This window comes from Eschrichtius robustus, chromosome 3, assembly GCF_028021215.1.
Source record: "Eschrichtius robustus isolate mEscRob2 chromosome 3, mEscRob2.pri, whole genome shotgun sequence".
NCBI lineage: Eukaryota > Metazoa > Chordata > Mammalia > Artiodactyla > Eschrichtiidae > Eschrichtius > Eschrichtius robustus.
The window spans coordinates 45,437,432-45,450,179 of record NC_090826.1 but is presented as its reverse complement, the minus strand read 5'-3'; the positions used below and the strand labels follow the sequence as shown (position 1 = coordinate 45,450,179).

Sequence of the window (12,748 nt, the reverse complement as noted above, 5' to 3'; positions counted from 1 at the left end):
AGAACAGTAGGGGATTTAAGACCTGGACACAAATGGATATAATAGGAGAGCAATAGGAATGTATGAGAAATAGGATTTAGTAGGAAGAAAGTGAAACGTGCAGATAAAACCTCTGGGGGTTCAGAAGGCAGGGAGGGATCCACACATGGCTTCTTGGAGGAGGTGGTATTTCGGTTGGGGTTTGAAGGAAGGACAGTATGAGAAGAATGAAGAAAAAAATTTTTAATAATTAAAAATACCTTTTTCAGTAGAGTACTTTTATAATTTTGAAACTTACACAGTTCTTGAACAGGTGGCATTGATGTAAATTTCTAGTTTATATTCTGACTTTAAAGTCAAAAAAGTAATCTTAAGTTCTCTGTTATCCAGTGACTTTAAGACAGTATTCATGACTGCTACTGAATACTTGATTTCCTTTTATCCCCCAGTTACATTATATAAGGCAAGTTTTTTTCCTAATGCAATAAATTTTCTTTAGTGAAAAGGGTGCCCGTGAGGGATTGCCTAGTTATAAGAGCAACACAGAGAGAAGCCCAAAGTTACAGCATCTCTATCAGGTTATAGCCTTTATTTAGAATTCTTCAGTCCAGATGCAATTTACCAACTCATAAGCACCATTGCTTACTGTCACAGGGGACTCTCTTACCCTTACCAGATTTCTGGAGGAGCAGAGCTAGAGCATTAACTAAAGGTCAAGTTCTCATGCATCAGGGAAAAGGGTTTTGTTAATCTTTTGCCCACACTTAACCCCTTTGTTAGAATTTGGGGCATTTCTTAAGTAATTAAGTCAAAGCTTTGCCTTCAGTAAATAATGAGCCTAAAATAGTAATATGTGTCCCTGACTGTTGAATTAATAACCTAACTTTTCCCCTTCAGCTTAGATGGCCCTGCTGCACAAACCTGCTTAAATGAGTATCACCTTTTTTTTCTGCTGGCTGGAGCATTTATGGGCTATAGCTATAGCCTCCTGTATTTTATTAACAACATGAACTATCTTCCATTTCCCATCATACAGGTAAGCTATGATTTGAGCATTACTTTATGTCAGAATTTGGCAGAGTTAAAATTGCCTTGGTGTTTGTATATATAACTGGCATCATCTGATTAATTCAAGATTTGATCAGCAAAACTTAGGACTGAGATCCTCAAAATGCCATTTGGAGAGGAGATCTTTGTCTTCATGAGACTTCAGTGTCTGTTTGAGAGCTGCAGTTGCCCTTCCTGCTGCCACTCTCAGAATACCTCTTTGTTCCACTCTTTCCCCCCCTGCTAGGTAGTGGCAGTTGCTGTGACCTAGCAGGGCTGGGGGAGGATGATGATGACATTCATGCAAAGTACCTCTGTGCAGCTGCCAGCTTCTTTTTGAACCTAAGAACCTCATAAGCTTGAGAATGTACAACTAAGTATAAAATATGTCAGTTACTGTCTCAAATCCTTTTCAGAACAAGGCTTGATGTGCATAAATAAAACAGTTTTGACTGGTTTGAGTGGGATAGGTTTTAAAAATTCTACTAGTTTGGTAGGAGCTGTCTCTTCCTCTGGCAGGAGAGAGAAAGATGGGTTGAGATTTTTCCGGTGCCATCAAGGCTTTCCTCAGCCTGTTGCTGCTATTCTTGACTGTGCGTTATTCGCTTCATTCCCACTCTAGGGCATGCTGAGTACTGAGCTTTGGAGCAAAACTGTTAGAACCAGCCCCTTCCCACTAGGACCCAGTCCGGTAGGGAGGGAGGGATATGTAAATAAATGATGTTCCACAAGACTGTAAGTGTGAGAGTGTGAGGGATTAGGATTCTCCTGGTTTAACTAAAATTTTCACATGCCTGTTGCATCCCTGAGAACAATCTGATGAAAATACACCTACTGCAAGGAGATAGTGCTCACAGGATCTGGCCCTTATCTGGATCTGGCCCTTATCTCCCTGCAGTCTGTGAGTGTATGAACAGAGTCCTATTTACAAATTCTTCACATCTTGTGAAGGTGAATTAAAGCAGAGTGTCAGCTTTGCCACCTCAGAATTTCAAAAGGAAAAAACCCCCCAAAATCCTGTATAGAAATACCCATGGTGAATCTGCTTTGATCCAAACATAGTTAAGAATATAGGAAATGAAGAAAAAAAAAATTAGAGAAAAATGAGATTACCCCCAAATATCTTGCTCCTCCATGGACTTGTGTTGAAAGTAACCACCTATTTAACATCACGGATGTGTAAGAGTGAACAAGGGGAGTCCAGGATTGACAGTACTGATAAATTATTGTTTCTACGATGTACTGTCACATTTGTAAAATTTAACTACTAAATTTTTTGTAATAGCTTTTGATAAAATCTTAGATTCATTTTTGTGTATTCTTCCAGACCCTTTACTGTACATTTATATATATAGTAGCTATAATACTACATATTTTGTGGGGTGGGGTTTTCATAAATAGTTTTATATTGTACATATTATTCAGTAACTACTTTTTTCATGTAACAGTATGAAAAATTAGATGTTTTTAAAAATCTAGTAATTTTAACCATTTACCATTAGTCCATTAGGTTTTTTTCCTATAAACTTGCCTATGCTACAAAAACCAGTTCTATTGCCCTTATTAAATTCTTAATGACAGACTGATAGGGAAAAACAGAACGTTGGCATGGAGTAGGGGACAAAGAAATGGATTAATGCCAAGACAGGCTTGGCAAGTCATATGCCAACAAGACTATTTGAAAGTATTAAATGAGATAAGATTTATAGAGCCTGGCACATAGTAAATATTTGAATAGGTACAGGGTAGCTCATAGCCAAATCACAGAAGAACCCAACAGGGAATTGAAAAACACTTCAGCTTGGGAGCAAGAAGAGGGTATATTAGCTGTTCTCTGCATATCTACTGAAATGTCTACCTGCTTCCTTAGCCTCTCTGGACCCTTGTGAGTGATGATGGAGGTGAGAGCTGCAGTAGGAATAGTTTAGGGACTATGCCCTTTTTATTGGGGGGTTGAGGTGAGATGGTGGTAGCACCCAGTAACTGCATCGAATAGTGCAATTCCATGTCTTGGACTTTGAAAATATCTGAATAAATCAAGATACTTCAAGCTGTATGGTTAGTGATCGAGCATTCATTTCACCTGGGCTGCTTTTTGTAAGATGCTATGGGAAACTGCAGACGTGGTATGAAGACATAACCTCTACCTAAGGACTATAATTCTTTGCTGTCCTTTAGCTTCTGAAATCCTTAGAGAAGGATCAGCCTTAATATAAACACAAAAGAAGACCAGAATTTGGGAAGTCCATCTTTGGTTCTTTGGGTTTCCTTAGATTCTTTCCAATAATTTAAAAAATATTTTTTCCATTGACATTTTTAGGGCCGACAACCCTTGTTTCACAAGAAATGTAATTTTTTCAGGAAAAACATTTTGTATTTTTTCATATTTGATTCTTTTCTCTTAGGTTGTTAGCATTGGAAGGTACCCACTAAGGAACTGTTTAGCTGGTTCAGCCTTCTTATCTCACAGATAATTAGATAGGAGACGAGGATGACTTAGTGTTATACAGAAAGAGGAAGCACTAGAACTCGGGTCTCCCAATTCTTAGTCTCGTGTCTTCTTCACTACCTCCTATTTTTCTGCAAACAGCATGTGAAAAATTTCAGTGTAGAGGCAGCATACATTATCTTTAAGGTTGCAGGCTCTGAAGCCAGCCTGCCTGCATTAAAATCGCAGATTTTTCTTTTGCTAGCTGGTAACACTGGTTAAGTTACTTACCCTCTCTGTGCCTTGGTTTTCTCATCTGTAAGATGGGGATAATAATAGAACCTCCTTCATGGGGTTGTTGTGAGGTTTAAATGGATTAATGTATTTAAAGTGCTTGGAACACTACCTGGTATGTGGTAAGCATCCAAAGAATGTTAGCTGCTATTGTTGTAATTATTATTATGTTTTTTGTACTTACTCCATCCCTGTAGTCCTTACTATAAGTATAGATTGATATTGTTAACTTTCTCATTTCTGATCTCATATCAATGAGATGTTGTATAATGTAAATTTTAAATACTTTAACATCTGAAATGGATGATTTTTTTACCTCTGGAATAAACTTTGTCTTTTTATGCAGTGATTATGTTTTATGTGTGGACTGTTATAGTTATGAGCTTGCTTTGGAATAAAAAAGAACCTCTGTTTGAATGTCATTTGATTCTGGTTTTCTTTTCTTCCACAGCAATACAAGTTCTTGCGCTTCAGGAGGTCTCTGCTTTTGCTAGTTAAGCATAGTTGTGTGGAATCGCTGTTCCTGCTTAGAAATTTCTGCATTGTGTATTATTTTCTTGGTAAGAATTTCTGCCTTTTGATACAGTATATGTGTTAACTCACAGCTCAGAAAATATCAAAGTCATTCTTGATTGTATTTATATATTTCCTACAATTGTAGGTATGTGATTAGCCCAGCTGATTGCTTGTTTCGATTAAATGTTTAGATTTAGATTCAAACGTTCAAAGACTAGTTAAGAGAGAATATTGTTACAGAAAATGTGGTATATACATACAATGGAATAATAGTCAACCTTAAAAAAGAAGGAAAGCCTGTCACATGCTACAACATGAATGAACCTTAAGGACATTATACTAAGTGAAACAAGCCAGGCGCAAAATGACAAATACTACATGATTCCACTTACACGAGGTGTCTAAAATAGTCAAGGGACTTCCCTGGTGGTCCAGTGGGTAAGACTCCAGACTCCCAATGCAGGGGGCCCGGGTTCGATCCTGGTTGGGGAACTAGATCCCACATGCATGCCACAACTAGGAGCCTGCATGCTGCAACTGTGAGCCTGCATGCTGCAGCGAAGATCCTGTGTGCCACAACTAAGACCTGGCACAGCCAAAATAAATAAATAAATAAATAAATAAATATTTAAAAATATATAACTAAATAAAGTAGTCAAACTCTTAGAAATAGAAAGTAGAATAGTGGTTGCCAGGGGCTAGAGGGAGGGGAGAAAGGGGAGTTGTTCAATGGACATGGAGTTTCAGTTTTGCAAGGTGAAAAAGTTCTGGAGATCTGTTGTATGACAAGGTGCCATACAGTGTATATACACTTAAAAGTGGTCAAGATGGTAAATTTTATAATGTATTTTTTACCACATAAAAAAATGTATCCTTTAAAAAAAAAGAGAAAATATTGTATATCATTTAGTCATTACTCTATAAATAACATATTCCTTTTTATAACTTTTTGTAACTTGCTAACTAATACAACAGAAATACCCTGTTGCTAAGGGGACATTGTAGAATTTATTAACATGAATTTTAAGCACAAAGATGCAGCTTATTTAATATAATGAACAGTACAAGTTGAATGGAAAACCTTAATCTCAATAGCAACACATATTAATATAAACAAAATCCAGCATTCTAAAATACTGTTTTCAGACTATAACATTTTCTGGTCCTACTTTTTTCTGTGGAATAATTTTACAAAATTGTTTTATGTGTGCATAGGCCATTCTGTTGTCTCCTTTAAAATTTTTTTAGTTTATATAATCCATTTTTCTACATAGCTTTTATAATTGTCATTTTAATGTTAACACTTTGTTGTTTTTTATTAACCTACTGCAATCAGCCTGGATGTTCCCCTGTTGTTGTATCAATACATTTGGGCTGACGTAGCAGCTGTGTCAGCATATCCATGTCAACTATTTCTTCTATAATTCCAGTTATGTTTCATTCAGATTTCATTTCCAGTGTTACCACTTTTCATTTCTTTGTTGCACTTTGGTCTTTTTGGCCAGTTTCCTCTTTCAGTTTTTCATTTTGGTAAAATGTCATGGAGATTTATCATGGCAGATAAGGAGGCAACACAACTACATGCTTTGCTGTCTGTGCCAGAACTGAATAACAGACGTGAGTGACTAATAACTAACAGGCTTTGAAAGAAAGGATGTCCATGTGTTATCTACATACTGATTTGTGTACTACTGAAAAGCTAGAATTGCTATATTCAGTTATGCACAGCTAAGGCCACAGTAACTGAAATTTGAATTGTATTGTTGCGGGCTGGTGTTATTAAACCACAGTAACTGAAATATGTACATGTTGGACCTGTGCAAAGCAAGGACTGCCTGTATTTAGAAATTACTCTCTTTTCCTGCCCATTCCTAGTCAAAGTCTAGCATTTTGACTGAGGTCTTGGTGTCTACTTGGTCATCTCATCCACCTCATGTTCCAAAGCATGATTAAGATTTGTTTCATTAACTTTTTATGATTATAGCATGGTATTTTTTCATTTCAGGCCACATTCCCAAAGCTTGGATTAGCACTGCTATGGACCTTCAGTTAGATGAGTAAGTGATCCTGAAAAGTCTAATTTTAATGCTTTTAATTGTTTCCATCCTTTTAGATGTTTGCTACTTTCCAGTTGTTTTATTTAGATTTAGCCTTTAAATTTTTTTAAAAATTGCATTCATTTTTGAATACACATAGTTCACATAATTTAAAATTCCAATGGTATATAAAAGGGTGTACGGTGAATCTATTGGCCCCTGTCTCTAGTCACCCAGTTCCTTTCCCCAAAAATAAGCAATGATAATTCCTTTTTTGTTAGATACAGCTTTTATATAAGTGGATTTCTTGAGTTGCATGGACATACCTCTCTTCTGTTTTTCTCCTCAATAATCATTCTTTGCTATGTTGTGGTAGATAAGCACCATACTGGAGTTTTACTCTAATTTTACCTGTGAGGAAACCAGATTTGAGTCAGGTCACGTGACCAGTTGCAGGTCATAAGTAGCAATGGAGTGGCAGCACTGGGGTTTATTGTTCTAGTTATTCCCTATGCACTTTGCACATAGGCAAAGCTTTAATCTTTATTATTTAGCGAATAAATGTAAACTCCTCTGTTAGTATTTGTTCTTTTAACTATTGGTTATTCCACTGTGATACTTTTGTATGATCTTAACTACTACCACTTTTGAGGAGTGCGAATATTGACATTTATGGATGTTTGAGGTATTATGGTTTCTCCAGTGTAGATTTCAAAAAATTCCTAACTTTTAAAAGTTGCTAGGTAAAATTTAGTTTTGTCTTCTGCTTAATCACTATATATGAAACCAAACGCGTGGGTCATTTATTATGTTAGCCCAGGTTTTATACTTGGTCAAATGGAAAGAGAAAAATAATAATGGTATTGATAGAAATTTAATATAATACTTTTTTCCTTCTTTCACTTAAAAAATGTTTTGTTTGTATGACAGTGCCTGATATTCTGGACTTAATGTATGCTAGGCCCTCAGTGATGCTTATTTAAAAGCAGAAAAAAAACTTTATCATCCCTACCGCCACCCCAACCCCAAGGAATGTCAAGTATTACTCTGGGCACTCCTAACATAAACTGTTTTAAATCTCATAAAAGCCCTAAGAGGTAGAATGAAGAGATTATGCCACCATATGGATGAGGAAACTGAGGGTAGGTTAGGTCAAGTGATTAACAAAATCACAACATTTACAAATAGCAGAGCCAGAGGTTCTAGTCCTGTTTTCACAGTTGCTAAGTGTGTGATTGTAGGATTATGATGACTTTGCAAATTGAACTATTCAAGGTTTTGGTAACATTGCCTGCATTCCCTTTATTTAGCATTCTAACAGAGTTTCTTAAATTATTTTAAAAGTAAAGTTTGTTATTTTTAGATAGTACTTTGTGTTCTTAACTACTATGAAACTGTTTATACATATACAGATAGAGCTGAAATCTGGTGCAGGAGAGGTGCTAGTCATGCTGAATGGTTTTTAAGTATCAAGCTACAAAACAACAATAATAAAATTTTACCCAGTCTCTAGGGGAGACTTCTTCCGTCATAGAAAGTGACAGTGAAGATTTGGAATGCAAGAAACTGAGAGCTAGTTTAGGTCTACTCTTCCCTTAAGGCTCCCTTGTGTACTTTATAAGAAGGTATTAGTGAAAGAACTGTACAGGGTACAAAAGGAGAGGAATCTATCACCATTATTATTTAGAAATAGGATTTGTTTGTTTCTCAGTGTGGGGCCTCAGGTCTCTTAAATGCTTAGATTGTATTTTTCCTACAGGATTAAATAGTAATTTCTGCTTTCATAGGCAGTTTCATAGGCCTCTTGACACTGTGAGTGGCCTCTTGAATCTCTCATTACTCTACCATGTCTGGCTCTGTGGTGTCTTTGTCCTGATGACTTGGTACATCTCGTGGATACTCTTCAAAATCTATGCCACAGAGGTTAGTATTGAGTTTTTTGTCAGTACTTTTCTGTTTTGGAGTGCAGAGGTTTATTTTTAGTAGAGCACTGATCAGCATGTTGTTGTGCCCAAAGCCATTTTGAGAAGTCGGGTTTTGGTTTTTCTTCTGAGATTTTATAAGGCATATATCTTTTGTAACCATCATTTATTTGTATTTTTTTCTGAGGAACAGTGTTAGTGTTCTTAATGTTTGAAAACTAAACTGAATGAACTGTTAGTGGTACTTACTATGTTTTATCTATAGTGTAATTCTCTTCTGAAAGTTTCCATTTCTCTATTGAGCATATACTAGATCGGCCTTAATTTTTAATTAATTTTACATGCTATTGATATAGATACTATTGATCAGTATTAAAATATTTAAATATAAGGAAGGCAATAAAATACTTGTTCTTTGAAGGAACTTTTTAAAATTTATGTTGAAGAAATGATTTTAAATGAGTAGGAATTGCATTGTCTTCATCATCCAAATGTTTGTCTTAGAAAATGAGTGTTTCTGTTTTATTTTACCATCTCTGTAGGTTTGTACCCTTCAGTGACTTCAGAGAATTTTTGTTTCTTAAATTTGTTTCTATTATTGGAAGCCAGAGATCTAGTAAAATTGGGAAAGTAACATGTTAGAAGGTAGTGTATTTGGGTGTATGTAATTTTAATGCAATCTGTTTTTGCAAGGAACACTAAAGATATTAGTTTGGTTGTATTGTCTCCTTTATAATAAATTTCAAATAGTGCTAATTTACTGAATGTAATTAAGTCATGAAAATAATCATTCCATAGTCTTTATATTTGATTATATTTGATAGGCTCATCTGTTCCCTGTTCAACCACCATTTTCAGAAGAGTCATATGAATGCCTCCCGAAAGTTTTAAACAGCAATCCTCCCCTCATCATAAAGGTAGCGGAACTATGCATTTTGTGTCTTTACACAGTCATCTCTAACTTATCTCATGGAATAGACTTAATATTCGCATAATTAAGTATTTCGATATATTTTTTGAGGGCCTAGAATATTCTAATGCTGTAAAAAGTATTGTAAAAATCACCTACCTGCTACATTGAATGCTGTTTACTTTTTCAGTTTTCATTCCAAGTGACTAAGAGGCAAGTATATATTGCAACGTATGTGTATAAGCTAGACTAATTCTATATTTAGGAGAGATATAAAAATATTTCAAGCATGAAATATAATGATATACAACCATATACATTAGCTTTTCACAAATTCCTCATGGTAGCAAAACAAAACACTGATTTTTTTTTTTAATCATTGGTTTAAGGTATATTTTCACTCATATAGAATTGTTGGCTGTTAGGATCAAAGGAAGTACTTGATAGTGTGTACATATTCAATGAACTCTCTAAAATTTGAGTAATGATAATAATCCTAAGACAAATTTTAATCAAAAGAGTCTAAAGAAGTTGCAGTAAGTTTATAAATCAACCTAAGTGAGAGTAAATTGTTTTGATTTAAATTTCATTTTGAAATTTTAAAAGTAGAACTACAATATATGTGATCTTGTTAAGAAGTCATAGTACTTAAAAAAGAATTAAAATAGAACCTAGAGTTTGGATTACACTCTAGAAAAGTTGTAAACTAATAAGAAAATGACCCACTAAGGTTCTGATTACCTTTAAATATCAATTATGACTAATTTATTAGATAAACAAAAATATCAGTCACTCATTTGGTTATTTAAAAGATCTGTATTTACTGGGCAGATGTTAATCACTGCTAGTTGCTTAGGGTGTAATGATGAATAAGACAAAGCACAGCCTAATGGAAAAGGCAGATACACAAAATAATGAAAATTTACTGTGGTAAGTGCAGTGGGAACCACTTACTGTGCTTGGGACCAAGGCAAGAAACCTTCGCAGAAGGGATGGTGTCTTGAATGTTGAGTAAAGTGGTTTGCCAGGGAAAAAAATGAATATTTTGAGTAAAAAAGTACAGCGTAGTTTGTGTATCTGCTGTGTGCTGGGCACTACTTTTGGACGTGGCAGTGAGCAAGATGTTGTCCCTGCCTCACTGTTTAGTGGGTGGAACCAGGTGAGACAAGTAAGCAGGCAGTTACAATAAATTATGGTAAGTACCACGGTTGAGAGCTGTGTGAGTATATGTTTTTGCCGGGGAGGCCAGGGAAGTTCCAGGAGGAAGTGGTGTTTTAAGTTTCCCACTATAAGGTGGGAAGGAACACAGAGAGTTCCGTAGTTCCTAGGTAGCTGGAGCCCACAGTGACTAGGGTAGCCTACAGTGGGTAGAGGCAAGAAAGTTCTGGAAGTCTAGAAAGGAAGGTTATGGTTCTGAAAAGCATTTCCTTCATGAAAAATTTCAACTGATTTCCCCTTAGATATGTAGTATTGAGCCCCATTCATAAATAAGATTTTATATAGAGGTTAAAAAAATTAAATAGTGTGTATTTTTTTCCCTTTCAGTATTTGGCCTTGCAGGACCTGATGTTGCTTTCTCAATATTCTCCTTCACGAAGACAAGAAGTTTTTAGCCTTAGCCAGCCAGGTATTGCTAAAAATAATAGACCTAATAGGAACTGAGTATGTGTGTGCAGAAAGTGTTCCACTTAAAGTTTTTGGTGAACTAGATGTATTTATTAAAATATCACACATCATTAAGTATCACACATATTTAATAATACTTCCATTAAATGAAGTATTGATTTAAACATTATACAACTGTTTGCATTGCTGTGGTTAGAAATTATATTTCCAGGAAAAGTATTTTTAAATTTTTATATTATTTCCTTCTGCCCCCTCATTCCCTTCACCTGAAGAAATTATGAGGTAGGTTGACAGTTTTAGAGCAGAAAAGTACAGTTTGAGAATCCCAGAAGTTTTAATGCTGTAAGGGGTCTTAAAAAGCAGATGGTTTAATCCTTATGGAGGACCTAAGTCTCAGAGATTGAAGTGGCTTAATAAAGTTAATGTCAGAGTTGGAATAAGAAATTCTGTCATTTGACTCTTAAGTGCAGAGCTCCCTCTTCCTGCCATGCTACTTTGCCTTCCTTTTTAAAAAAAAAAGTGAAAAGAAATTATCAATAGATGGTGATAGGCCCAAGGACACTCTTGGCAACTCTGAAACACTTCTTCATTGTTACTTGCCGAGCTCCTCCAGACTGCAGCTGGGCCAGTAGTGCTCTGCCTTGTTCCTAGAGGGAAAGCCTTCCAGCCCAGCACCAGTGGGGACAGAACCTGGGTAGCTTTACATCTCTCTAATAAGCTCTTCATTATTTTGCCAAACTCGCCAATTCCCACATTATAAAATAAACGTATAGTTACATGTTACATGGAAATAAAATCCAGTTATATAAAAGTATAGATAATTGGAGCCACTCTCCTTTTGGTAGTATGAAAAATCCAGTGCTGATGCTGTGGAAAATTAACTGTAGCAATACTTTTCTAGCAGACTGAGGTTTACTTAAGAATTCTCTATGCACTAAATGTTTTCACAAGATATTCAAGTAAACCGTACCAGGGTGGCATGTTCTCTGCAAGAGAACATATTATTAAAATGTAACTGGTCATAGAAATAGAGATGAGATTTGTGGTTACCAGAGGCAAAGGGTGGGGTCAGGGGAACTAGATGAGGGCAGCCAAAAGGTACAAACTCCCAGTTATAAGATAAATAAGTACTAAAGATGTGATGTACAACATGATAAATATAATTAACACTGTTGTATGTTATATATGAAAATTGTTAAGAGAGTAAATCCTAAGGGTTCTCATCACAGGGAAAATTGTTTTTTTCTATTTCTTTAATTTTGTATCTATAAGAGTTGATGGATGTTCACTAAACTTACTGTGATAACCATTTCATGATGTATGTAATTCAAATCATGCTGTATACCTTAAACCTAATACAGTGCTGTAGGTCAATTATATCTGAAAACTGGAAGAAAAAAAAATGTAACTGGACCATTACATAGTTCCTTACTGGTCCTGCGATACAGCGGTATAAAACATCCTGGGGGGCTTTCCTCGTGGCTCAGTGGTTAAGAATCCGCCTGCCAATGCAGGGGACACGGGTTCGAGCCCTGGTCCGGGAAGATCCCACATGCCGTGGACAACTAAGCCCGTGTGCCACAACTACTGAGCCTGCGCTCTAGAGCCCGCGAGCCACGACTACTCAAGCCGTGCGCCTAGAGCCCGTGCTCTGCAACAAGAGAAGCCACTGCAATGAGAAGCCCGCACACCTCAACGAAGAGTAGCCCCCGCTCACTGCAACCAGAGAAAGCCCGTGTGCAGCAACAAAGACCCAACACAGCCAAAAATAAATAAAGAAATTTTAAAAAAATAATTTAGGAAAAAAAAAATGTCCTGGGGCCTATTGATGGAGTATTTTGTTTGTTTTCAGGTTAAGTGGTATTCCTCTTAAGTTGTAACTGGAAAGAAAGATTTAAGGAGGGACCTAAGTGAAGAGAGAATGATTGTTTAATGCCCAGGATGGAGAAACCAGTTTTCAGTGGACTCCTCTGCTATTCTAAACGCACAG

General features: G+C 36.1%; 1 protein-coding gene across 2 annotated transcripts in view; it reads left to right on the top strand.

Annotated features, from left to right (window-relative positions):
- The window catches only part of NDC1 (NDC1 transmembrane nucleoporin), a 46,506-nt gene that overhangs the window by 7,503 nt on the left and 26,255 nt on the right, over positions 1–12,748 (top strand). For both annotated transcript variants that reach the window (XM_068539916.1, XM_068539917.1), the window contains exons 5-10: positions 877–1,015; positions 4,200–4,308; positions 6,270–6,321; positions 8,088–8,223; positions 9,047–9,139; positions 10,678–10,759. In XM_068539916.1, coding sequence (XP_068396017.1) covers positions 877–1,015; positions 4,200–4,308; positions 6,270–6,321; positions 8,088–8,223; positions 9,047–9,139; positions 10,678–10,759 — 611 coding nt within the window. The remainder of the gene's footprint in view (positions 1–876; positions 1,016–4,199; positions 4,309–6,269; positions 6,322–8,087; positions 8,224–9,046; positions 9,140–10,677; positions 10,760–12,748) is intronic.